Source organism: Pleurodeles waltl, chromosome 4_1 (assembly GCF_031143425.1).
Source record: "Pleurodeles waltl isolate 20211129_DDA chromosome 4_1, aPleWal1.hap1.20221129, whole genome shotgun sequence".
In the NCBI taxonomy this organism is placed as follows: Eukaryota; Metazoa; Chordata; class Amphibia; order Caudata; family Salamandridae; genus Pleurodeles; species Pleurodeles waltl.
Genome location: NC_090442.1, coordinates 766,145,971 through 766,173,189, shown reverse-complemented (window position 1 = coordinate 766,173,189; position 27,219 = coordinate 766,145,971). Strand labels below are relative to the sequence as shown.

Sequence of the window (27,219 nt, the reverse complement as noted above, 5' to 3'; positions counted from 1 at the left end):
CAAAAGTACTCAACAAGGAACCTCAAGTGTTTTTCTGATGGTAGAGTAAGCCCTAAAGAAAATGATGTTACTTACAATGGGGTGCAAACCGCCTCTTAGGGGATGGCCAGATTTTTCAATGGACACAACAAACAATGTACTTCCAGTTTCTATAATCTTACATTTGGATGTGGAATCATGTATTGTGGCCATGGCTGCGGTATGGGAAAAGCTTTTGGCAAATCGTGTTGTGGACAAAGTGACTCAAGTTAATACATAACATAATGAAAAGTAGCCCTCTTAGTTATAGAATGCACACAGAGAAAAGCGAAGCACCTAAAGAGATACTCAAACTCTAGAAAACCTCTGAGAGATGTTAGATTGGAAGATGAATTTGTTTTCATTGAGGTTGGGTGTTGTTGCAATAATGACTAAATTGTAAAATGTGTTGGAGAGGCTGAATTCTGAAAATAGGTCAATTACCTCAAATTGAACTGTATCCCCAGATGTTGAATATGGCTCTACAGAAATATGCATAGATGAGATGTTCAAGAGTAATGTTGTGGTGGTGAGTGGTCAGGGTTCAGCAACGGATGAGTAAGAGAATCTGAATGGGTCCTGTTACCTTCTTTGGTCAGGGTTCAGTATCTTGTGAGTGTGCAAGAGAGCCAATCTAAGCATCTGTTTTAGATAAGGCATCAGCTTTTTTGTGGGCACTAGAACATCCTTGTGCCACTAAAGGGCTTTGGTGTTCTTATAATTGCACTCTCTTAAAACCTCTTTTTAAGTTTCTCTGTAACATTTTCTGTACAATGTTATATTAACACAAAATTGTTTGTGCTTATGAAAAGAACGGGATATCTGTTACATCCTTACTTAATTCAGCCTGAGTCCTTATATCATTTGAAATTTTAACTGTGAAAAATGAGTAGTTGGTGGTGATCCTCTGCCTGGGGCGGAAGTTCTTTTGTTCTGCTACTGAGAACAACTCCATCTTAACTATACCCTCATTGAGTTTCCACAAAACAGGCCCTTTGACTCAAATAGTTTGATCTGATACTGACATATTTCTTTTTAAAATAACAATATTTTCAACAATCGCTTCTTTATTTATAGTTGTGAGCAAATTAAAATGTGGTTTCTGCTAATTTGGTCGTAGCCAGTGATTATTGTCAAATATACTCCACCAGTTTCCAAGACATGTTTTTCAGAACTATCCTATTCTGTATGCTTCAATTATCTTTACCAGACTTTGTAAAGTACAAGAAAACCAAAGTCAATTCTCATTGCCCTCCCCTCACTCCTTTTCACACTCACCAGACAGGTACACTTTGCACATTTGTCGACAGGAGATAGGAAGACTTCTCCATTCTCATAGAGCTGCCCATTGTAGTCGCATCTTCCAGTACATACAGGGCAACACTCTCCAGGTGGGGTGGTGGGGTGACGACAACTAACAGGCGGGCATGTCAAAGGCGTGCAGGTCACATCACCATTCTAAAAAAGATCAGCAAAAATGATGCTACTTATGATGACAGCAACTCTAACAGAACTATGCAGGACTAGCCACACTTATCCGTCACCCACTTCTATGCCTCTTGTCTCCACACCTGCTCTTACACCGAATAATGTATGGCCCAGCCATTAACTATAATTAGAGAGCAATCAAATGAATAAGAAAAGTGGGAAATAAAGGAAAGAGAAAGTAATATCACTAACAATATAAAGGAAATAAAGGGAGAAGTGTGCCTATGGTTAAAAAGAGCTTACTTGCAGAGACTCTGAAGCAACATTGTTTCTGTTAATGTATAACACAACAAAAAGCATGGGATGTCAGATATGGTAACTCATTTATCAGAATTGAAATGTATGATGTGTAGCAGTATTAAGAACTGTCTAAAGTGCTCAATGTAATTGTGTAGAATAATAGAAACTATTTTAATTATTGGAGGATGTGTGATGAATGAGTAGTGTATTAGAGTTGTGTAAGTGGAGAGTATGAGACAATAAGGGAGCATTTTGTTGTTTTAAAAGAAAATTGAGAAAAAAGGTATTGTTGACAGATGAATAAATGACAATAAACAGGAATGATAATACTGCTTAAGTGCATAAAAATAAAAGTACAGTTTAATATCTCTAAGGTTGCCGGGTTTTACATAAAAACTATAATGATCCACCCATCCAAAGGCAAACACAACATCCCAAATGCATTCATAGTACCAGGCATGTGCAGTATCTGCATCTGTCATCTGGATCTGGAAACCGCTCCCCATTCCTACAGTCTCTTCCATGGAAACTGCAGTCGCTACAGACAGGGCACCGACAGGGGTCCAAAGTTGGGTGTAAACACGGTGCCTTTGAGCATGTCTTTGGGCCACATGCCACCTCTCCTCTCTGTAGAAGAAAAAATTGCAGTTGGTTATATACATCATCTGCCACTCCAAGGACACTTGACAGATAACCTTCCCCTGAAGTAGCACAGTTTGTTTCTAAATCTGGATGACATGTCTTTGAGCAGGGTAGAACAAGCACTGACCCACTAACATAAACAAATCCAGTTTGAGAAAACCGCCTTCTTAAAGATTATTTGGATGGTACTCACAATATAAAATCCCAGAGGAGTCAGGATGCAGACCAGAGGTACTTCTTACCTCTTAAGACTCGACGAGTGTGAGAGAGCAATACTATAAACCCACTTGAGTTGAGCCGACCTTAGGGTAAAAAAGGGTGGCAGACCCTGCAGAGTACTGGTGCTGTCTAGACTGGGGCTTCCAATGCATAAAGGATGCACATTTCCCAGCAGCCATGAATTCTCACAAAGTTTGAGAATGTGGCAGCCAACTTGGGTGCTTGGGTATAACTTCCTTCATGTCCCAGGGGGTCTTTGCTAGGCTACTATACTACAGTATTAGTACAGTTAGGACCTAAGTATGCAGATCTAGGACGTCATTCGCCAAGAACAGTTGGAATCCTTTGGATTTGTTTGAAGTGCATTGGGAATACAAAGAAGTATTAATTAAAGTCAAGTTTTATGTTAGAAACACACTAACATTTAGTATGAACACCTAAAGCCTGTAGGATAGTCACATTCCACTTTCAGTAATTCCTGTGAAAGAAAAGGAAGGATTCTTAAGTTAGGACTATGTTGCTCATTTATATATATGCCAAAAGAGCAAGGTATTAGAGTTATAGTATGTTTAGAAGAGCTGCTAAAATAGGTTCTGGAGAAGATTAATATTAGTTTCCTTGCAGTGACACAAGTCAGGTAGGAACTATAACTCCACATAGTGATTGAACTTGAGGATTCTACTCACAGAAATAAGTATCAATGAGGGTATATTTATGATAATCGCCTCTTGTATGTTTAGTTTCAGGAATTACAAGTTTCATACAAAAATACAGAGAGCTGGTTGCAAAACAATATCACTAATGTATATCAGTTCACTATTACAGTTGAGTGCATAACTTTCGTGGCAAGTAAATTAAGATATCTCTTTAGCTATATGCACCCATTACATATTTCAGACTTCGGACATCAGTGTCCACAATTGATGAGTCAAAGTGGTGTAGACTCTGTTTTCTTTCCTGGCCCATTTCCCATGCCCGTTTCTCCCACTGCTCACATATTCCCATGTATTTGCTCACTGGTGGAGACAGTGAATGATAGTACAGTACATCACTCATGCTGGATTCCAAGCATCAGGTTATTGCATTCTTACAAAAGATGCATGGAAGATACAGAGTAGAATCATCTTTTTATTATTATTTCATAGGTGCATGACTCTAATTGTATGCTCTGTGGAGTGAAAATAAAAGCCAAATGTAACGAGAAAAAGTTAAATCTCCTAGGAGCATTTACCACACTCCTGAGGAAGTGAAAGATTCATCTTCTTGAAAATAACAAAAGCACCATTGTGCCAGTTACTTTTTTTTCAAGACATTGCCTATTTCAATCTTTGTTATGAACAAATTAAACACTACCTGCATTTCTTTAGTTGTTTTGCATTTTCCAAATCAGGGACTACCTCACAATTTAGGAAAGGGAAAGCATTTTCTTAAGTAAGAAATTAGTACAATAGGGCACCTTCTACGGCCTGCCAAGAGCAGTCAAAATATGAATTACTTAAAAGGGGCAGAGTAAAGATGAGGGAAACAGGAAAACATGTTGGCCCTTTCCCATATGTACCTCCCAACCCACGTTGACCGCTGGTTTGTAATATTCTGCTTCTCTGCTGCCTACCATAAAAAATATCTTAAGCCCTATAATATAAAATACTGTCATATGCCACATTGAACTGCAATTATGATGGTAATGTGACTACATATTTTCTAGAACCAGTAGGAAAGTGCCCCTTTTGGACATGGTCACCCCCACTTTTTGCTCACTGGCACTGAGGTTTTTCGACTGAGGTGCACTGAGTTATTGCTAAACACGTCCCCAGTGCCAGAGCTCCTTACCTAAAACAAAGTAAAAGGCCTAATTGTACACAACTGGCACACTCATTAGTACCCCAGTAAGTCCCTAGTAGATGGTACCCTTGGTACCTAGGGCCTGGGTACTAGAGATGGTCCCTAAGGACTGCAGCATGTATTCTGCCACCCTAAGGGACGCCCACACAAAATACACACAGCCGACCATCATAGACTGCGTGTCATGGTGCAAGCCATGGGTGAAAACACAACATGGCACACACATTGTGTGCCATGCCCCTGTCACTGCATTTAAATATATGTCAGTCACCCCTACAGCAGGCCTCAGAGGTGCCTATAAGGTGCATTATATTTGATGAGAGGACATATCTGCAAGAGCAGATATGCCCCTGATATGTCTGGTTTATTTCCTTAGACATTGCAAGTGAACTGGGAAGGCAACTGAAGGTATATACTGGGCACTGATCAACACGAACTACCCAGGTACATAATGGCCTCACTGAAACCTAGGGTGTTTGGCATCAAATACCTCATCCTAATAAATCTAGAGTGATGCCAGTCTTGGCTTTATTATGACATGCACCCAGAGGCCACCTTAGAGGGGCCTCCTAAAACCAACGAGTCCTCTAGTGTGCTGGATGACTGGTACCAACCAACCTGCCACCAAATACATGTTTCTGACCCCCTGGAGTTGAGAGCCTGCGCTCTCAGAGGGCAGAAGCAATGCCTCCTCCGGGGGAAGCTGTTATCACCTCATACAGCAGGATGACTAGTGAATCTTCATACCAAGGCCAGGGACTTCAAAGACCCTGCCACCTTTGGTATGCGACCCCAGCTTTCCCAGACCTGGGATTTGCCTCTTGTCATTTGGCACCAAGACAAGAGGGAAATTAGCTATGCAGGTAGGTGTGGTGCACTACCAGGCTAGTCACACCCCTAAGGTGGGCAGCCTGATGTGCTCCACGAAAAAAGGGTTCCATCATCTTGTTTTTGGTGGAACTAGGAACTCTTGGACAGGGTATGCCCTCTTCCCACATGAAGTGGTCATATAGTGGGTGTAGTCATCCTAAGGGTAAGTAGCCCATTGGCTACTACTGTACACTCCCCTAAACACCCCTAAATTCAGTATTTAGGTGGCCCCCTGACACGAAAAGAACAGATTCATCTGACATAAAAAGAACAGAACTAAGAAGACCTGAAGAAGTGAGAACTACAGACTCCTGGTGGACTTTTGGTGCCAAAACCTGCCTGCCTACCTGCTCCTGTCCCGACAATCACGACAGCCTGACTCGCACTGCAGCTGTGCATCCTTCAAAAGCCTCGAAGGACTTCCAGCACTTCACCAAGCCATCATCATCTTCCTTGAAGTGGTGGAGCCACTTCCCTGCAGCTTCCAGGCACCAACCGCAACATCTAGTTCACCGTTCTGCTGACAACAAGGTCCACCAATGCAGCAGCCACCCAGGAGGAGGTCACCCAGCTCCAGCAGGACCAACCCATCTCCCCACTAATTGAGAAGACCCCAGGACCTACTGGAGCGAAACTGCACCAATACCTGTGGTACCGGACCCCTTGCAGCAACCAATGCTGTAAGTGATCTTGCTCCCCTAGCAACTTAAAACCGACAGGGGACACCCGAGAACTGTCTATAAGGACCATTTCGCAGTAAAAGTATTTTTAAGTCTTTACCGCATCAAGGCACATTCAAGTAAAACTGTTACTTACTTGCAAATCAATGTCCAGCAACAGTACTTACCTTCTTTGAAGTTTTTCTGGTGTTGAAACATAATATAAAAAGAATCTATATTTTTCTAAACATTGGTCTCGAGTTTTTTCTTGAGTGTGTGTCTCATTTATTGACTGTGTGTTCAACAGATGCTTAGCACTACCCTCTGATGAGTCTAAACTGCTTGCCCACACTACCACAAAATAAAATATTTGGGATTATTACTTTTAACCCCTGTAAACTAATAAGGGTTGTCTGGACTATCTGCATACAGTCCCCTTATATTGGAACACTACGTAGGTAGCCAGAGTCCTACATTGGTAGTTCGCTTTCCTGATACTACTTTGCTAATAGGTGTTTCCATGAAGAAACTCACAATTGACTTGAGTTCAAAAATATTTTTCCAATTCTTTTGATTTTGCAAAATTTCTAATCTGAACTTTTAGGGCCTTGTGTTATGTTCCTCAGTCCAACTGTGTAAGACATTTACAAAGTTATTAGATATTGAGACCCTTGAAAACTGTTTGATTTTTTGGGGTAAAAAGGTCCCAACTACTCTAAAACATGTCAACCTCCGAGGATAGAGTTGAGGAGCTTAACCTCACCTGTTATCTGCATCTTAATTTGAAGCAGTTAAAGGACCTCTGCAAGGCTTGCAAAATTGTACCTCGGCCTCGACCAACAAAGGCACAATTCCAAGAGTTGCTTGCTGAGTTTGGTAACCACTAAAGAAGTGGGTGAAGATCCAATCAGTGAGCATGAGCATGACAACAGTGCTCAAACAGAGGGTTCCCCTTCCATTGTCCGGGGGGGGGGAAACAACAGAAACCTCTACCCTAAAACTGTACCTGAGGTAAGCCAGGCTCACCCAGGCCCATAGAAGAACCACAGGACCCAGACGTAGAGCTGGGAAGCCTAGCCAGAAGAGTAGCCCTTGAGGCCAAGATCTTTGTCATAGAAAAAGAAAGGGCTGAGATGGGCCTAGCACTTATGAATGGTGACAGCAACAAAGTAAATAGGGAGGAATCTTTCGAACCTAAAATCCCCAATGGGATTGTCCCCAAATATGTTGAGGGTGATGGTGTCATCAAATGCTTTACAGCATTTGAGAGGGCGTGTAGAATAAGGAAGCTCAGCCAAAAGTATTGGGGCTCTCTACTTTGGAACCTTTTCTCTGGTAAGTGCAGGGATAGACTCCTGACACTTAGGGCCTCATCATGAATCTGGTGGTCACTTGACCGTCAGACTTGCGGATGGCGGTTGGACTGCCATATTAAGACCATGGTGGTCAGGCCACAGTGGGACCACCAGCTCCGTCAGGATTGGAGATCCCAGCTTTCTGGCAGTTGCGTCGGTCCTAATCCACCAAGGCAGCACTTGAAGCAGGGCTGCCCTGGGGATTACGACCTCATTCCCTGCCAGCCATTTCATGGTGATAGCACCGCCATGAAAAGGCTGGCGGAGAACGGGTGCAGGGGGGGCCCTGCACAGCACATGCACTTTACATGGGCAGTGCAGGGGCCCAACTGGCCAACACCATTGTAGTGTTCACTGTCTGCTTTGCACACAGTGAACATTGCAAGGGTGCTGGTGCACCCTGCATCCTACAACATTTCCGCCGGCTCGATTACGAGCCGGAGACAATGCTGTAGGCTGTTTCCTGCTAGTCCGCCATGCGGAAACTCAGGTTTCCACCCACTGATCTAGCGGGAAACTCCCAATGGGTCCCGCTGGGAGGTAGCCACGATGGTGGCAACCTCCCCGTCGGAAGTTCGGCGGACGGCCTAAACCGTCCACTTAACTCGTAAAAAAGGCTTCTAGTGAGGAAGGTACTGTGTGTCCTATGGCCTCATGAAGGATACCATGATTGAGGGCTTTGGACTCTCCACTGAAGAGTGCATAATTAAGTTGAAGGAGACTCACAAAGACTCGAGTCAGTCTTGTGTAGATTTTGTAGACTTTTAAGTCAAAACACTAGGAGGCTGGTTAAAAGGTGGTAAGGTGTATGATTATGAAGGGTTCTACAATTTGATTATGAAGGAGCATCTGTTTAGCAACTGTACCTCAGAAAAACTACATCAGTACCTAGTGGACTTAGGTCTGCTCTTTCCTCGAGAGTTGGGGAATAAGGCAGACCACTGTCTCAAAACAAGGGTGTCCAGGAGGGCCCATGGTGGGGGTGACCAAAAGAAAGGAGTTGCTAATCTGCCCCCCCTTCTAGGGAAATAGGGAAATGGTTGGCACAAAGGGGAATATCCCAAAGAGTCTTCTAGAGGCCCCCAAAAATGTGCTAAGGAGAGTGGGCCCAAGACAATTCCTAATCACAGGGTGGGTACCAGGGTAAGAACTGGGATCCCAAAAAGGCTTGGTGTTTCAATTGTAAGGCCAAAGTGGGGACTCTTCCTGTCTCAAAAGGCCCCTACTAGTACTCCCTCCACCTCTACTGGGGTGGTGAGTCTCTAGATAGGATCCTTGGTGTGCCCTGACCAGTTCAGAGAGACACTGAAGCCATTTTAATCTCTGAGGGTGGGTGGATGTACCTACCCTTGCTGTCTGGCCCAGAAACCTGGAGAAATACAGACAAAAGCCACATTTCAATAGGGTTGAAGTGGAAGCACCAAGGAATAGAGGTGAAATGTCACCATGATGACTGAAAAACTGATATTCCCAGAGCAGTACATAACTGGACAGCCTTATCCAGTTATCAATGCTGATAACATTGTCAAGGTTAATCCCATGGCTATTGTGACCTTAGAGTGGGGAGAGGTTACTGGACAAACGGAGGTGGTTGTGTCCTCTGTAATTCCTGTAGAATGTCTACTAAGAACTGATCTGGTGACCTCAGCATGAGCTGAGGTAGACATGAAAAAACATGCAGCCAAGCTGATTATACCTGAATGGCTGTGCGTAAAACCCAGAGCACAGAGCAAAGCCCATGGTGAAAAAGAGGTGTTGGAGAATGTAATAATGGCTTAACCCTACAAGAGAAAAGGCAAGACGCCTGGGAAACCAGCTTCTGTGGAGACTGGAGACACAAGATCCGGTCCCCTCTCCTCAGGGAGAAGACCTGTCAACCCTTGGGGGAACTGAGCCCCAAGAACTTGGGCCTTAAACGGCAGAGCTCTTAAGTCCAGGGGGACCCTCTAGGGAATAACTTTGCCAGGGACAGAGGACCTGTCCCACTCTTGAAAGCCTGACACAGGAAGGTGCTGACCAGGAAAAGGGAAATGTCAGTGGCTCCCACAGGACCTATTGGGAGGACGTACTTCTTTACACTGAGGCCAGAGACCCCAAACCTGGTGCCACTATGAGAGTGGTAGTGCCTCAGCAGTACAGGGAGTTCTTACTCACATTGGCCCATGACAACCGATAGCTGGGCATCATGGCCAGACAAAGACCTGGAGTGGGTCAGTCAACCACTTATACTGGCCAGGTATGTCCCAGAAGGTAAAGGACTGTCACCTGGTAGGATAGTGGCAAGACAGGTGGCAAGTCAAAGGCTCCCTTAATTACACTTCCAGTCATTGGAGTTCCCTTTGAAAGGGTAAGGATTGACATTGTTAGTCCCCTTTACCATCAGACAGCATCAGAGAACAAATTCATACTGGTGGTAGTGGGTCACGCCACCAGGTTCCCTGAGGCAACTCCTCTTAGGACTGCCTCTGCAGTTGCCAAATACCTAATCAGTATATTTACTAGAGTGGGCTCACCTAAAGTGGTGGTTTCAGACAGAGGCATTAACTTGATGTCTGCTTACTTTAAAGCAATATGGAAGGAATGCAGTGTGACTTATAAGTTAATTACCCCATACCTCCCACAAACAGTTGGTTTAGTTGAAAGATATGACAAAACCATGAAAGGTATGATCATGGGACTCCCTCAAAAACTCAGGAAATGAGATGTCATTTTGCCATGCCTGCTTTTTGCCCACAGAGAAGTTCCACCGAATGGAGTGGGTTTTAGTCCCCCTGTACTTTTGTTTGGCCATCCTGTTAGGGGACCGCTGAGTCTAGTGAAGGAAGGCTGTGAGATGCCTCTCAAATAGCCCAAACAAGACATCATGGATTATGTTTTGGGCTTACATTCCAGAATGGCTGAGTACCGTGGAAAGAGCCAACAAAAACCTTAAGGCAAGCTGAGGGCTCCAGAAGCAATGGTTTGACCAAAAAGCTGCACTGCTGGTTTAGCGTCCAGGGCCGAAGTTATGGGCGTTGGGGCCTATGGCTCTCAGGGCCTCTGAGGACAAATGGAGTTCAGTCTACCCTATCCTTGAAAAAAAGAGGAGGTCACCTATCTGGTGGTCCTTGGCACTTCTAGGAGCCCCTCCAGGAGCCCTCACATGGTAGGGTTTAAGGCAATCATGGAACTGCCTTAAACCCTACCATGACAGGGCTGATGTGACCATGCTGATGGTCACTGATGAGGGCCAGGAAGAAGAGAGTGATCCTTTCCCTGGCCTCCTCTTCCACAACCCTGCAGGTGGGTCAGTTGAAGGATCTGTCCTATCAGACACCCTCACTGCCCAACAGCAGACTGGCTGCAGGCAAGTCCAGAGGCAGTATGCTGAGCTCTTTACTTTGAGCCCTGGCCAGACTACCTGGTGTACCCATAATGTGGACACCGGAGACAGCTTGCCTGTCAAAAGCAAAATCTACAGACAGTCTGATCAAGTCAGAGCAAGCATCAGGGCTGAAGTCAGCAAGATGTTGGAACATGGGGTAATTGAGCCCTCTGAAAGTCCCTGGGCTAGCCAAGTAATCTTGGTCCCCAAACCTCATTCCAAAGGAGGTAAACCAGAGCTGAGGATTTGTGTGAACACCAGAGGTCTCAATACTGTCACCAAGACAAATGCCCAACCCATTCCAACAGCAGACAAACATACTGACAGGCTGGGTTCAGCTAAATTTCTCAGTACCTTTAATTTAACATCAGGATACTGGCAGATTGGTTTGACCCCAGGAGCGAAAGAAAAGACAGCATTCTCAACCCCAGATGGGCACTTCCAATCCACTGCAATGCCATCTGGACTAAAGAATGCCCCTGCCACCTTCCAAACGTTGTCGAACAAAGTCCCTACTGGGTTAGAGTCTTTTAGTGCAGCATATCTAGATGATTTTGTTGTCTATAGCTCCACTTGGCGGGATCACCAGATCCACATTGGAAAGGTCACTGAGGCACTGCAAAATGCAGGACTCAACTATAGTGGCCAGCAAGTGCCCGATAGGGCAGTGCACTGTTATATACTTGTCCCACCTTGTAGGTGGAGGCAAAGTTCAACCCTTACAACCCAAGATCCAGACTATTCTGGACTGGGAGCTCCAAAAACCCAGACCCAAGTCAGGGCATTTCTTGATTTGACTGGGTACTACAGGAGGTTTCTGAAAGGGTACAGCATTATTGTGACACCCCTCACAAAACCCACCCCAAGAAGCAACCTAAAAAGGTAAATTGGACAGTTAGTTGTCAAAAGTGTTTTGACACCCTGGAAGATGCACTGTTCAGTGCCCATTCTGAAAGCTCCATATTATACAAAGCAGTTAATTGTGCAGACAGATGCCTCTGAGCATGGCATAGGAGCAGTTCTATCCCAGACCACGATGATTGCCAGGACCAGCCTGTTGCTTTTCTTGGCAGGAGGTCATTCCCCGGAGAACAGGGTTGGAGTGCCATTAAGAGTGAAGCCTTTGCTGCGGTCTGGTCCCTGAAGAAGTTGACCCCACTTGCTTGGTGCTCACTTCATTGTTCTAACTGAAAACAGGCCTCTTAGATGGTTGATGCAAATAAAGGGGGGAAATCCTAAACTGTTGAGATGGTCCATCTCATATGGGTATGGGCTTTACAGTGGAACACAGACCTGGGACTGACCATGCCAATGCAAATGGCCTTTCCAGGTTTTTCCACTTAGACAATTAAGACTCTTTTGGGAAAAGTTAGTTTCATTCCCTTTCGTAGGGTGGGGGGTGGGAGGAGTTGTGCAGGAAAGTACCCCTTTTGGACATCGTCACTCCAAATTTTTTCTCACTGGTACTGAGGTTTTTCGACTGAGGTGCACTGGTTTCTTGCTAAACAGGTCCCTAAAACAAAGTAAAAAGCCTAACTGTACACAATTGGCACACACATTAGTACCTCTATAAGTTCCTAGTAGATGGTACCCTTGGCACTTAGGGCCTGGGTGTTAGAGAGGGTCCCTAAGTGCTGCAGCATGTATTAGGTCACCCTAAGGGACCCCCAAACAAATTGCACATAGCTGGCCATCATAAACTGCATGTCATGGTGCAAGCTATTGGTGAAAACACAACATGGCAAGCACATTAAGTGTCATGTCCCAGTCACTGCATCTAAATATATATAAGTCACCCCTACACCAGGTCTTAGAGCCCTAAGGCAAGGTGCATTATATTTGATGTGAGGAGATATCTGCATGAGCAGATTTGCCCCAGATATGTCTGGTTCAATTCCTTAGACATTGCAAGTGAACAGGGAAGCCAACTTGAGGTGTATACTGGGCACTGGTCAACACAAGTTACCTAGCTACATACTGGCTTCACTGAAACCTAGGGTGTCTGGTATAAAACATCTCATTTTAATAAATCCAGACTGATGCCATTCTTGGACTTATTATGACATGTGCCCTCTAGTGTTCTGGCTGATTGGTATCGGCCACCCAGCCACCACAGGCATATTTCTGACCCTCTGGAGTTGGGAGCCTGTGCTCTCTGATGCCAGAAACAACGCCTGCTCCAGAGGAAGGTGCTATCACCTCCTCCAGCAGGATGGCTAGTGAATCTGCATATTAAGACCAGGGATTCCCAAGACCCTGCAGCCTTTTGCACATGACTGCAGCTTCCCCCAGATCTGGGAGTTGCCACCCCATGTCCTGAGGCCCATTTGGCACCAGGACAGGTGGGAAATTAGCTAAGCTGGTAGGCGTGGTGCGCTACCAGGCTAGTCACACCCCTAAAGTGGGCAGCTTGATGTGCTCTATTAAAGAAGGGTTCCCCCATCTTGTTTTTGGTGAAACTAGGAAATCTGGGATAGGGTTATGCCCACTTCCCACAGGAAGTGGTCATATAGTGGGTGTAGTCACCCCAAGGGTTAGTAGCCCATTGGTTACAACTCTACACGCCCCTAAATGCTCTAAATTCAGTATTTAGGTGGCCTCCTGACACCAGATGAAGAGATTCATCTGACACTAGAAGAACAGGACAAGGAAGAGCCAAAGAAGCGAGAACTGCAGACTGCTGGTGGACTTTTGGCACCAAAGCCTGCCAACAATTGCGACAACCTGACTCGTCCTGCAGCAGTGCATCTCCCAAAAGCCTCGGAGGACTTCTAACACTTCACCAAGCCATCAGCATCTCCCTTGAAGTGGAAAAGCCACTTCCTTGCAGCTTGCAGGCACCAACCACAACATCTGGTTCACCGTTCCGCTGACCACTGGGTCCACCAATGCAGCAGCTATCCAGGAGGAGGTCACCATGCTCCGGCTGGAACAACCCATCTCCCCACCAGTGAAAAGACCCCAGGACCTACACGACTCAAACTGCAACAATACCTGGGGTGCCGGACCCCTTGCAGCAACCACCGCTTGTTTGAGTCCAGACTGGCCTCCAACGCAATGACCAGAGACCGGCCGACGAGGGACGTCAGCATCGAGAGTGGACCGACTGCCCTGTTTTGTCCTCTCTTTGTAGGTCTCCCTAAGAATTGTGGGCACCTTCATGCAAAAGCAACTGACGACCAAAACCCCTCTGCACCCGAGGGCCACGGCCCGGGTTCACGATAACTGATGGTGTTCCCTTGCTCCCAGGACCTCCACTGACTGAGCCCCTGCCAGGAGTTCTCAGACTTGTCCCCAAGTCCCCTTTTTCAGCCTGTTTCTAAGGGTCTGTCCCCCTTCACCAATGGTGCAGAGAACAAGGCACCAGACTCGTCCAGCACCACTGCACCTGGACGCCCCAGCACAGGTAAAACTGTACAAATGGTGTTGTTAGTGACCTTGCTCTACTAGCACCCTATAACCGACAGGAGAAACCAAGACCTGTCTACAAGGACCCCATTGCAGTAAAAGTACTTTTTAGTCTTTACTGTGTAAAAGCGCATTTGAGTAAAACTGCTACTTACTTCCAAATCGATGTCCAGCAACAGTACATTCCTCTTTTGAAGTTTTTCTGGTGTTGAAACATAATATAAAAAGTATCTATATTTCGCATATCTTAAAATATATTTTCTTTAAACATTGGTCTCGAAAAAGTGTTAGTGTGGGCAAAAAGGTTTAAGAAAAAACAGTCAAGTGCGCAATGCGAAAAACCCATATATTAAGCGAGGGGGTGCCCAAACAAGTACAATAGAGTGTGGGGGAAATGGGGTAATGTATTAGACACCTAACCTGTCTGTGACATTTGGACTGACCGTAGGACGCTTTCTCCGAATAGGAGCTCATGGGGGGGGTAGCATTGGCCAAAGATATAATTTTCCATCGATAAGGGAACCGTGTCTAGGCTACACGAACATAATACTTTCATTCACTGCAACATCGAGAGCTACTGACTTAGAACTAAATGAACACATGTACATAGTATCTGCAGAACCCGTAGGGGCCAGTAAAACGAACGAAGTATTCTAATTAATGGTGCCACGCTATTTATTTTTGTATTTGGATTTTCTTTCTTGTTCATCTTAAAATCAATAAAAGTTCTTTATAAAAAAAAAAAACAGTCAAAAAGTGCCTGAGGTGTAGCTCTTCACTGATCAGTGCTAACAGGTGTGGAAAGATAATAACTGATGGCATGCTAATATGGCTCCTATATAGGCACCGCACACACCACTTCTGGTGTGGTTGAAGCCGATGGGGAGCCGAACAACACCACAAACCGACGTACTGTGGTACTGCTTGAAAGTTATCAGATCCAGTCTGACTCCTGGGAAATATTCTAAGGTAAGGAATCTGCAACTAGGAGTCTCTACCATGTTAAATTGTAATTTCAACCTGTTGTTTTTCTTACATGAAATATGGTTGTTTTGTTTACATAAAATATGGTTACATTATTAACGTGCTCATCTGAAAATGAGGGCAAGCTTTTACTGAACGGTAAAGAAAGAATGAATTGAAATTAACGAGTCATCTTCCAAGAAGAAGCATGCACTTTCAGTCCTACTTATGGAGGAAGTAAGAAATTCATCAACACCTGTGCCCTCATTATGACTTTGGTGGTCCTTTTTGAAGATCGCTGAAGCCGCTGCAGCCAGCAGGCCGCCATATTACAAGTGCTAAAAGGACTTCCGCCCATTTACGAGCAGAAATCCGACTCCGTCGGCTTGGCCAACGGAGTTGAAGAATCGGTTCCACCACCAGCACCGCTACCCCAACAAGACTCTGCCCGCCATATTACGAGCTGTAATAAGGCGCGGTGTTGTCCTGAAGGTGGTGTGATGCCAGCAGTGGAAGCACTGGGACCCATCCCCTCACGGACGACCTCCTGTATGGAAAAGGTAAGTGATCGTCTGGGGTTGTCTGTGTGTGCGTGTCTGCGTGTGTGATTGTGTGTGTGGTAGTTTGAATGCCAGGGTGTCTGCGTGCGTGAGTGCAAGTAGGCGGAGGGGGGGTGTAGTATGAGTGCGTGTCTGCAGAAGGGGGAGCGGGGTGGTGAATGCGTGCGTGTCTGTGGAGGTGGTAGGGAATGGTGAATGCATGCGTGTATGCGATTGAATGTGAATGCTTGTGTGCTTATGTCCGTGTGAATGGGGGTGTTTGTGTGCGTGTTTGCATGGGTGTGCCTGAGTGCGTGTAAGTGCGTGAATTCGTGTTTCAGTGTGCGTGTTGGAGTGTGTCTCCCCAAGTGAATGGGGGTGTATGCAGCGAGTGGGTGGGTGAGTGGGGGTGCGTGTTTGTAAGTGTGGAGGTGTGTGGGTGCATGTGTGCGTGTGTGTGGACGTGTGGGGGGGTGTCTCCCGGCAACAGGAATGAAGATTCCTGTCACCGGGTGCATTACTGCCAGGCTTTTTGTGGTGGTGCGACCGCCTCAAAAAGCCTGATGGTATGCTACCTCCTAATATGGCTGGCGGTCTGAGGCCTGCCGCCGGCATGGAGGAGCTCACCACCGACTGCTTCGGTACGACCGCACTGGCGGGCGGGCGGCGTTGTGGCGGTTTGGCTTCGGCCAAACCAGCCAACTTGTAATGCGGCAGTCTTTACCGCCGGGTCCGCAGCAGTAAGACCACCACAGCGGGTGTGGCGGTCTTAAGACTGCCAAACTCGTAATGAGGGCTTTGGTGTATTTTTTTCATTTCTTCTGCATCACCTGCCCACATACCTGACATCGACACTGCTCACATCCACCTTTGGGTGAGGGGAAGATATCACCATCCACATAGTCTGTCCCTTCAAAATAACAGCCTAGAAAAATGGGAAAAAAGTGCAGCTAATAAGACTGAATTAAGGTCCACATGTTTTTAAAATATTGGTTAGTTTGCAAACTTAATAGATGTCTCTACTTAGAAAATAAAAGCTGAAGATTTGGATTTTCATGGTCAGATTATCTTCAGTCAATCAAGCTGTTTGAAGAAACACATAACATCGCTATGTTATCACTTGTACTTTTAGCTGGCAAGCTCACCATCTCTGGTGGTTTTTGGCACCCACAGCCAGGACACACTCATAATAGAAACAAAGACAGGCATCAAAGAGCATAACAATGCAAAAGGCCTTTTCCATCTACTTGATGTCATTCCAGGATCTGGAATGACATCTCCATGTCCATTAGGACTCCCCAAACCAGCTCCGATTTAGGAAAGAGCTGAAGACATACCTATTTAAATAACACTACATTATGATGCAGTAACAGTCTACTTGCGGGATTAGCACCCATCTGCTCTTCCAATTACACGTTGACTGTGTCTTTGCCTTGGAAAATTACAAAGCGTTGCTGCCTTTAGGCTATATTCAAGCTGTGTAAATACCATACATATATACATACAGATCCTCAATTGTGTCATTTCCAAAAGTCTTTCCTAAAGACTACACCTTTACATAACCAAAGATATTCTGACAAGGGATTTGAGAAATTGAAAGGCAATGGAGAGGGAATTGCCAGTTTAGTCTCTTGGGGCCTAGTGCCAGTAGACTATGGCTGCAGTGTCTCCAATTTGTCTTAATAGCAATTATTTTCCGAATCTGCCTCACATGTTACGCTTTGACACCAGGAAGTAGTTTCTGTCAGAAGTCACTGACAGTTTCGAGCGCTATCTAGTGATTTCCCAACACTTGTACATCATCTTCTGGTTTGTTTATTTATGTATTTATTTATTTATTGAATGTCATTTCAAATAATGTGTTTTGGAGGCATCAGAGCACTTCACAATAAAGCCAGAAATTATCAATAACAAATAGAAAACATGTATGTCCATTGAAGGTGAAGTGATCGTTTGTGCTTGAAGATGGTGGATCTAAGGAGGAGCAAAGGAATTTTTTTTAAATCTTGTTGGGTGCCAAAGGTTTTCAGTTTCTTGGAGAGGTACAAGGGTAAAGGGGAGTGTAGAGCTTTGTGAGTGGTGCAGGGAGTTTTATATTAAGCTCTCGCCTCCACAGGAAGCCACTGAAGAGAGTGTAGAATGGGGGAGATTTGATCGGATTTCTTGTGGCCTGTCACAAAGAGGGCTTCTGCATGTAGGACTGCTCTGAGTGGACCTAGGCGGACTTTGGGAATGCCAGAAAGAAGTGGAATTCCATAGTGCAGTCTAGAGAGTGTGAGTGTCTGGACAAAAAGTTTAAGGTTTTCTGCTTGGGATAAGGCTCTTGATTACCCAAAATAGCCTTAGCTGGAACCAGCTACTCTTATCCATGGAGGAGAGATGGCTGTGGTATTAAGGTATCTGTTAAGTGTGAATCCAAGACGTTTAGCATTCTGAATGATACAGGGGTGGAGCTGTTGATGACCAGGAGGAGATCCATCTAGTCTTGGATCAAAGAGTTAGATTTCTTTGGAGCAATAAAAAGAGATTCAGTTTTAGCTGGGTTTAATTTGAGAAGATTGCATGCCAAGCTTGAATTCTATTTGGGGAGTTGGATAGGTGGGTGAAGTTAAGGTAGATATGAATGATGTTGTCATATAGTCTGAAGATTACATCTGAGTTACTGAAGATCGTGTAAAAGGGTTTGAAGTAGAGATGGATAAGGGTTGGGGAGTGAATTAAACTTTGACAGACCCCTTGTTGCAGGATGGCTGGATCTGAGACAGAATTTCCAATTTTTACTATTTGGGAGCGATTTGTTAGATAGGAGGTGAACCACTTAAGAACAAGATCATCAGTACCCATTCTATGCTTCAGGGTGTCTACCAAAGTCCAGTAGTTGACAGTGTCAAATGCAGTAGAGAGGTTGAGAGCCAGTAGACAGGAGTTACCAGTGTTAAGGATGCGGAGAGAGTCATCCACAATCTGCAGAATTGCAATCTCAGTGCTTGTGCCCTCACAGAATCTGAATTGAAGGGAGTCAAGGAGGTTGTTACTCTTGAGATGGGAAGACAGTTGGGAGGCTACACAACTTTCAATCACCTTGTTTGGGGGAAGCAGGGTAGGGACTGAGCAGAAGTCGTTGAAGCTGTTAGGGCCGAGTGATTTTTTTTTAGGACAGGAGGAATTTGACTACCTTTTAGACAGTCTGGGAATGAACCCTGATACAGGGATGAGTTAACCAGGAATGTCCAAATGGGGAGAAGCAGGTTAGCTAGTGATTTGATGATGCAGCACATTATGCCATTGCACAGAAGCGTTAAAGGGGTTTCACTTTGGATATAGTTAGTAGCAGATCTGCCTCTGAGATTGGGGAGAAAGAGGTCCATGGCTGCAGTCCCATGCAAGGTTCTATTCAACTATGTTATGGAGTATGAGGGGAAGGGAGATGTTAATGTCTTTTACTTTTTTGTCATAGAACTCTAAAAGTGTTTGCATATGATCTTACATGCCTTAAATGGAGTGGTTAAAGGAAGGTTTGTTGGCTTGATTAATTACCTCAAAGAGCTGCTTCAGTCTGTTTTTGGCCATATCCAGGAGGGATCTGATATGTGATATATTGGCTTTGAAGATGTGGCCTTTGTAGTTTAGTTTTGCAGCACAAAGCTTCATTAGACTTAAAGGTGAGGGTGCTTGTCACCAGTCTTTCTCCAAGTTTCTGATATTTTCCTTTCTTAGTAGGGGGCTTTGTAGAACAGGGGCAAGAGGGCTTGGGTCCACTGTATTTACTCTTGATGGACGTGAATTCCCCGATCAAGGAGTCAACGCAGGAGTTATAATTGCCTGTGGCCTCATTGATGTTGAGGTGAGGAATTGTCAGGAAGATGTTTTATAGGGTTAGGTTAGCCATGGTTTCAGTATCAATTTTACTGGTGTCTCTGAATCAGAATTTGTCTTTATTCGGTTGTCCAACACTTTTCATGTTTGAGAAAGACACTGTGAAGGGAATTTGCAGGTGATCAGACCAATCAACCAGGATGGGGTCACTGGTGGACGTATGAGATGTTATGGAGATGATCATCACTGAGTTTATGTATTTATGTCTCCTGTGTTTATTAGTGCTATCTGCTGATTACATACTATTGCACCATCTACCTTTGCTGGGAAACAATCTGAATGCCTCATTAAGTTTTAAGGGACCACCGTCTGTGTTTAGAAATTGTGGCATAACATGATATATTTTTCCCTTCTGATGGAACATTTCAACATTGTTATAGGTACCTTTTCTATGTATTTACTTGTTCCTGTCCTGAACACATGAACATTTTGACTTTTTAAACTTCTGCTATTAGTAATTGATATTGCTGCCTTTTGTTGATCATCTTACTATTTGATAACGTAAAGGTGATCCTCTCATTCCTTGGAAAAGGTTAAACAAATATTTTTTAACCTACAAGGTGGCTACTAAATGAGGTAAAATTCACTGCTTGGGGTCAGAGGAATAAAATATATTTAGAACCTTACCAGGAGTTGTGCCAGCTATTAGCGAGTGAGATCTAAGTGATTTTGTTGGTGCCTTGATTAAATTGAAGAAATAATTCAAACCCTTTGTAAGTGTTACTATAGAACATCACCACTTTAACACCTGTAGTTTAAAACCCAATAGGAAGATTGGCTAACACTTGTAACCTGGAAACCTCAGCAGACAAAGTGACCTAGATCAATTAATGCTTACACTAACTCCAAGAAAATACAAGAGATTTTATAGGGACTGAGAGATTTATCTTACAGTAATCGAGCAATTGGTTTCTTGGGTTAAGGAGGTTCATGAAGAGATGGCAAAAAAGCACCTGGATGTGTGCAGTGTGCAGTGTAAGGTCTACAGCACAAAAGATGGGAACCACTAGAGAAAGAAATGTGATGCTACACCTGTCTGCTATTGGAGGCACCTTGCCTGTGGCTTTCTTAAAGGATTTCAAGGGTTCTCCTGCTTTAGGTAAAGAATGGAGACTGTCTGACAAACTTGGTACTTTGCCACAGTGTGTAGAGAAGCTGTTTCACTTGAGGGTAGCAGTTGTCAGAGAGGGAGAACCATTACCAAAGAATTGGGACAAGCTTATGAACATGGTGTTTGTATTGAGTTCTATAAATTCTGTAGCTGGTGAGGACGATCCATATAATGTATATGATTCAAGTTTTTGGAAAGGAATTGACAGTGAGAGTGGACTCGGATCACCATCTACTATAAATAATAGAGCTTATTTTGATAAAGTCCTGGGGAACATTGAGGTACAAAATCCTGGCAAAACAGGCATATCTTTTTAAAGAAATGGCATGAATTGTTGAGGTATTTTGGCACTGATGTGAAATTTAAATACAGATCAGCGTGAATTAAAACCTATATTGTATAAAATGAATCAGTGTTTTCAGATGGTAGGGTCAAAGAAGACTAGGCATAACACTCAACATATGCTTCAAATTAAGTGTTAGAATTTTGATTTGATGGCTTCGACCTTGCAAATACATTGATGGAATGCTTTACAGCTGTTTTAACAACAACTTGTGGAATTACTCTTCAAGGTTTCCAATATATAATTGTTCTAAACAAAATGAGGCGGTACAGGTCAAACGAAAAATTGCAGGTGTACTACTCAGTGTCAGGAAAGATATGAAAATCAAGGTAGAATATTTAGTTTAACAAGGGGTTCAATTTTGCAGTGGAGTATGAGAATGGGCTTCTCCCATTGTCCTTCCCAAAAAGAGTAATAATGAGCAACATTGTGTAAACCTGAGAACTCTGAACAGTTGCATTGTAGTTGATTCCTACCTGTAACTCAACACAAGTTACATGTTGTGCACACTACAGGGAGCCACCATTTCTTAAACTTTACAAACAGCCTACATCAGGTGCAACTAGCACCAGAATCCATACAATTAACTGTCTTCATAATCACTTTATTTGGACTTTTAGTTACCAGAGGATGCTTTTTCAATTGGAATCGGCTGCTTTTGTTTTCCAAAGAGCACGTATTGCCATTTCAAAGATCTGAATTCAAGTGTGAGTCTTTCCTAGGATGATATTCTCATTGTTTTCTAAAAATGTGAAGTCTCATATTGAAATTCTTAATGGATTTTGTACATGTTTGTCATATAATGATCTAGTCCTATCTGCATGAAAGTGTTCCTTCTATCAATCTAAAGTCAAATATTCATGCCACTGTATTTTTACGTAAAGGAAAAGACTATGACTGCGATGAATGTCAACAGGCCACTTTTGGGCAATAATGAATTATACTGCCTCTTCATCCACCTTGAATCTTTTCCCCAGAAGTTCTAAGTATCATAATTGTAGATGCGAGTGCTATTGGCATGGGAGGTGTTCCATTCCATCATGCAAGGTAGAATGCATGAAAACATAGAATTAGCTTCAAGGACAAAATGGAACTGCTAGCATGTAAATGGGCCATCAACCACTTCAGACACTTTGGGCCTGATTACAACTGTGGCAGAGGGGGTTAATCCATCCCAAATGAGACGGATATCCCGCCCACCGTATTATGAGTTCCATAGGATATAATGGACTCGTAATACGGCGGGCGGGATTTCCGTCACACTTGGGACAGATTAACCCCCTCTACCAAAGTTGTAATCAGACCCTTTGTTTGGGGAAGCAAATTTGCCTTAAGATCTGATTACAAACTTTTTATATTCTGTCTCCTGGTAAGGGTTATTTGCCCACAGAGAGGATTATACTTTTAAAATTGCGTTTGTTGCTGGCAAAAACAATCCTAGAGTTGATTGCCTCTCATGCCTCCCTGTACCTAGCCAGAAACAAGACATATCTACAAGCTAAGATGTGGATATGATTGCTACCATCAATGAAGTGGAGTATTTCTTTGGTGTTGGAGTCACTGAAAAATAATAGACAGGTGTAGATTTCTAAGAGGAAATGCTGAAATATGGTAAAGCGTATGTTGTGAAAGGCTGGCTAATTATCAAAATTGTACTGAACTTACAACATTCTGATGCGCAAGTTTCCAATGAGCAGTTGTTGGAGTGTACTCTAGTCTTTAGAAACCATAAACCTACTCCGCCAGAAGGAATTCAACTATCTCCCCTGGAAAGGACATCAAGGACGCATGCACAAATCTTCTTTGAAAAGGAAAATGTTATTTACCCTTTAAGCATCTATTCATACTATATAGATTTGTTAGATTCACATGCTCTGCATGCTCCTGTCTTATAGTGTTGGAGCTAGACGCTTACAAGTTGTAGTTTTTAAGAAGTCTTTTAAGTCTCAGGTTCCCTGACTGCTTCCTTATTGGACAAAGTGCAGGGAGACAAACTCCATGTTAAGATTGTTTTTTGCACAAAAAGTGAACATATGTATAGAATGGCAAGTGAAGGTTGCATGGTGACCATGCGGAATCAGAGTGTAAGAAATTAGGCAACAAGAGGTGAGATATGCAGCAGACAGAAGCTCTGGGGTAAAGGGTGCATACAAGTGAATCTACAGTACCTCAAACTATGAATCGATGCTTACAGGGAAACATTTTCCATTCATTAGCCTGTGTATGGTGCAGATGTCTGGAACAAAGTTCTTAGTACTGTCTGGCCAACCACAGCCTGCTGATGTGTTAGGATATCCACACAATAATGTTTGGCAATAGTGAACAAACCTTTTCTACTTATGTATAGCATTCGGTTTGCGGGCTTCACGGAGGACAGTCATGCACTGTGGGAGACTAAAATAGCCAAACTCTAGGACCTCAGCTTACCAGATCATTTGGTTGAGCTGTCTGGGAGCCATCAGAATGAGTGTAAGGAATGTCTGCTGCATCATCCTTACCACAAATGGAAGGAGTGAGGAAAGGATTAAATGTATAGACAAATATCTGTGACCAGTTCATCTATTGAGAAATGCTTATGGACTGAGGGTGTGGATACCTGGGGACGCAGTTTGGGTATTTTGTATTGGTGTGAGTGAACAGGCCTATTTGTGGGGCATACAACTGGAGAGAGAAAGGTAGTAGAGCTTGTGGGTGGAGTTCCCAATTGTGGGCTTGCTGATGAATCCTGCTAAGCAGGTCAGCAAAGTTGCTGTCTACCACAGGAAGGTACTCCACCAGGAGGTGTAAGTAGATGTTTTAATGTAAGTGTATTGTTTGTAACCTTTTCCCTCCCTTCCCTTGCAGGTTTTGGTAAGTTCTGTCTTCCTTGCCTTTTCCTTTTCTATGTCCCGTTAGGATGTAGAGGCTAGAAGAGTTTATTCCTGAGGGAACAGTTAAGCTGTAGCCCACCTGATGTAGATTAAAGGAAGTACCTACTTATTTGTAGCATATTAAAGTATTAACTCTTACCTTTTCCTGTTTTGTGTTTTAACACTAAAGCAGATGACCTTGCGCATGTTAGCATGTAAAGGCTAAGCTTCCACATGGACTAGACAGAAATAAAACTAACACAAAAAACACAAAGGATGAGAATGTGGTAGCAGTAGCCCTGCCAATATTTATTTAAATATATATATATATATATATATATATATATATATATATATATATATATATATATATATATATATATATTTATTTATTTATTTATTTTTTCAATATTTAGGGCCATATGTAGAAAGGTTTTTTGAGGTTGCAAATGGCCCGATTTGCAGTATCAGTCCGTTTGTGACAGCAAAAAACCTTATTTGAATGTACAAAAGGCAAAATGCGAATCAGTAACTTGTTACTTAAATGCAATTTGCTTTACTTATTTGGTATTTGGAAGGAGTGTGTTCAGATCGTCCCTTTCATAGGCTGATATCCAGGAGTATTTATTAATCTTTTGTGTCCAAATTCCAGTTACAAAACATTATAACTTTACCACTAATTGAAAAGTGGTGCTCACCCGTTTACAAACTCGGAGGGGGTTTGAAAATGTTTAAAAATGAAAGTTACATTTTTCATTTTTCTTTTTAAACACATCTCATTAAAAAAAGAATGATTGCTTTAATTAAAAAGCAATCAGAGACATGGTGGTCTGCTGGTCTCTGCTGTGATGGCTGTCATTCCTAATGGGCCGCAAATTGCAACCTTCCTCATTGATATTAATGAGGTAGGTCGACTTGTCACCTATTAGGAATCACTAAATAGGAAATAAAATGTTCCTACATTTAGAATAGTTAATATCAAATAGTGATTCCGAAAAAAATGCTATTTGGAAATCGCTATCCTAGGTATGTACATCAGGCCCTAGGTCAGCAATGCAGGGCTATGGCAGTTGCAATAGGGCAATGCCTCTATTCCTCAGTTGATAATTCACAAACTGAAGGCATTACTTGTACTTTGTGTTGTTGAAATGGTCTGTCAGCCTGCTGGCCCCAGAAAAAATGTATTTTGCCTTATGTCACATTATTCACAAAGGTCAGTGAAGAATTATGTTTATGTTCATCCAGGTTTTGCTTTTTGTAGCTGCAAGCTCTGGTCTACGAGGGTAACTAAATATGTAAGTAAACAGGACTGTTGGGCCAGTGGTGGTTTAGTGAAAATACTATATTAGCTGAAATTATGCTCTGCAATCTGGATGTCATATGAATTCCAAAAACATGCACTGGGTCTTTAAATTGTTAACAGGATTTTGCTATTTGATAGTAATGTATTCTTTGCAAAGCATATAAATTCTTGTTTAATTCCAACTCACATATTGTAAGCGCATTTACCATCTGTCCTCAGGATCTCTGACATGTATATGTACCACCAAGAGGATTTCTATGTGGTGCGGAATCTTCCGCTTAAAGAGCTGAACCTTGCACCAAGCTGCATTTCTTCAGCTGAGTTGTTTCTGACCTAGAGATCTGAGGGTTCATCTAGACTGGAGAGTAGACTGTCCTAGTTCTAACCCACCTTCGTCAACTCACTCACTTTCTCCATTAGACAGAGAAGACCATAGATGTGATAACACAATTATGTATGAGGTATTACACAACGATGCTACTCATTATTCACGTACTTTCAGACACAGCGTTGAGCATGGTTTATTACATGTAGGGGGTTATTCTAACTTTGGAGGAGTGTTAATCCGTCCCAAAAGTGACGGTAAAGTGACGGATATACCACCAGCCGTATTACGAGTTCCATAGGATATAATGGACTCGTAATACGGCTGGTGGTAAATCCGTCACTTTTCCGTCACTTTTGGGACGGATTAACACCTCCTCCAAAGTTAGAATAACCCCCGTAATGTTTGTTCCAGACAGCTTAACACCCAGAGGTGATAGTGTAATACTGATTTAGCTTATAACACAAACTCTGAAGAAAACTCCTTTCATTCATAAAGTGGCCCAGTTGACTCATCTGTGGTGTACACTCACCTTGGCACAGTGGGCAGTCACAGGGTCCCATCACTGGATGTTGGCAAGGAGCAGGAGAACACAGTTTTCGTACACACTGAACAGAACCAGCCTGCACAACGAAGGAAAAAAGGGAATGTTTAACTTATACTGCTTACAAGTAGGATGTTTTCTGTATTTTATTATTATGTTTGCCTTAAGAACTTTTTATTTTATGTAGCCCCAATTTCCAATAAGAACAGTTTAGGTGAAACATATAATAGTCTATCACCATGGAAAAAATCATTTTTTCAATTCCTCGACCATCAAAGGGGCAGGAGTTTGAAGGCCCCTGGCAAAGGCAACGTAATGTTATTATGTTATTAGTGAAAGAACACACATGACTATGCTCAAGAAGGCTCTCTACGATCTGTGAGGACCAAATGTGAATGTTTTCTAAGAGAACCCCAGGGCACCTTGTGAGAACTACTAGATAGGTCATTAAATAAGACTCTGTGATTGTTGAAGACCAAATGTGACTATCCCCCAGAAGGCCTGTCAGGCTTTTATCCAAATCTTTGTTATTTCAAAAACTGCCTAGTATCTTCAAAGTTGAAACTGCAAGTACTGCCTGCTGACCGTGATGTCGGGTATTGTTTCTAAGATTGGAAGTTGGCCTACCAAACCTTCTTGGCACTCCATTGTAGCTTGATCAAGCATTAACGGTCTAGCTCGAAGGATGTGGTTTGAAGTTTGAGACTAAATACAGAGTAACACAGTCATCACAATAAATATGGAAAGTTCATTCAGAAGTTATTACTAATCATAGGGGCTGTAAGTAGGTGTGCTGGGGTGCTGCAACACCCCAAATAACAATGCTAAAGTTCAGAAGGCGAATGAGCAATTAAAAATGCCTTTAAATTTAGATTTAGTGTGCGTTCAAAGACAAAGGTCATATGTCAGACTAAGCATCTATTTACAGTTTGGAGTAAGACTCGTCGTTCCTTGGGGGGGGGGGGGCTGAATTACTCTGAACCCATGGTGGAGGGGCTGTCTGCCACATTTATAAATGTCCACCAAGCAGGCAGTCATTTATAATGTGTAGGTGGGAACTGCCGTCAAAGGAGGTCCCGCCAATGAATATCACTATTTGGCACAAGGCTACGTCAGCATGACGCAGCCTTGAACCAAAGAGTTTTCTTACTTTATTTTCAAAAAGAAAATCCCAAAACAAGATTTTCTTTTTGAATATAAAAATAGTAACGCTCCCCTCGCCATAGGAGGTGACTCCAACGGTGGGGGTGAGGGGCAGGGG

General features: G+C 43.3%; 1 protein-coding gene across 1 annotated transcript in view; it reads right to left on the bottom strand.

Annotated features, from left to right (window-relative positions):
* KCP (kielin cysteine rich BMP regulator) overlaps positions 1-27,219 on the bottom strand; it is a 521,393-nt gene that overhangs the window by 163,534 nt on the left and 330,640 nt on the right. The window contains exons 38-41 of the mRNA XM_069229392.1: positions 25,947-26,037; positions 16,450-16,532; positions 2,200-2,373; positions 1,297-1,476 (exon numbers count right to left, since the gene is read on the bottom strand). Coding sequence (XP_069085493.1) covers positions 1,297-1,476; positions 2,200-2,373; positions 16,450-16,532; positions 25,947-26,037 — 528 coding nt within the window. The remainder of the gene's footprint in view (positions 1-1,296; positions 1,477-2,199; positions 2,374-16,449; positions 16,533-25,946; positions 26,038-27,219) is intronic.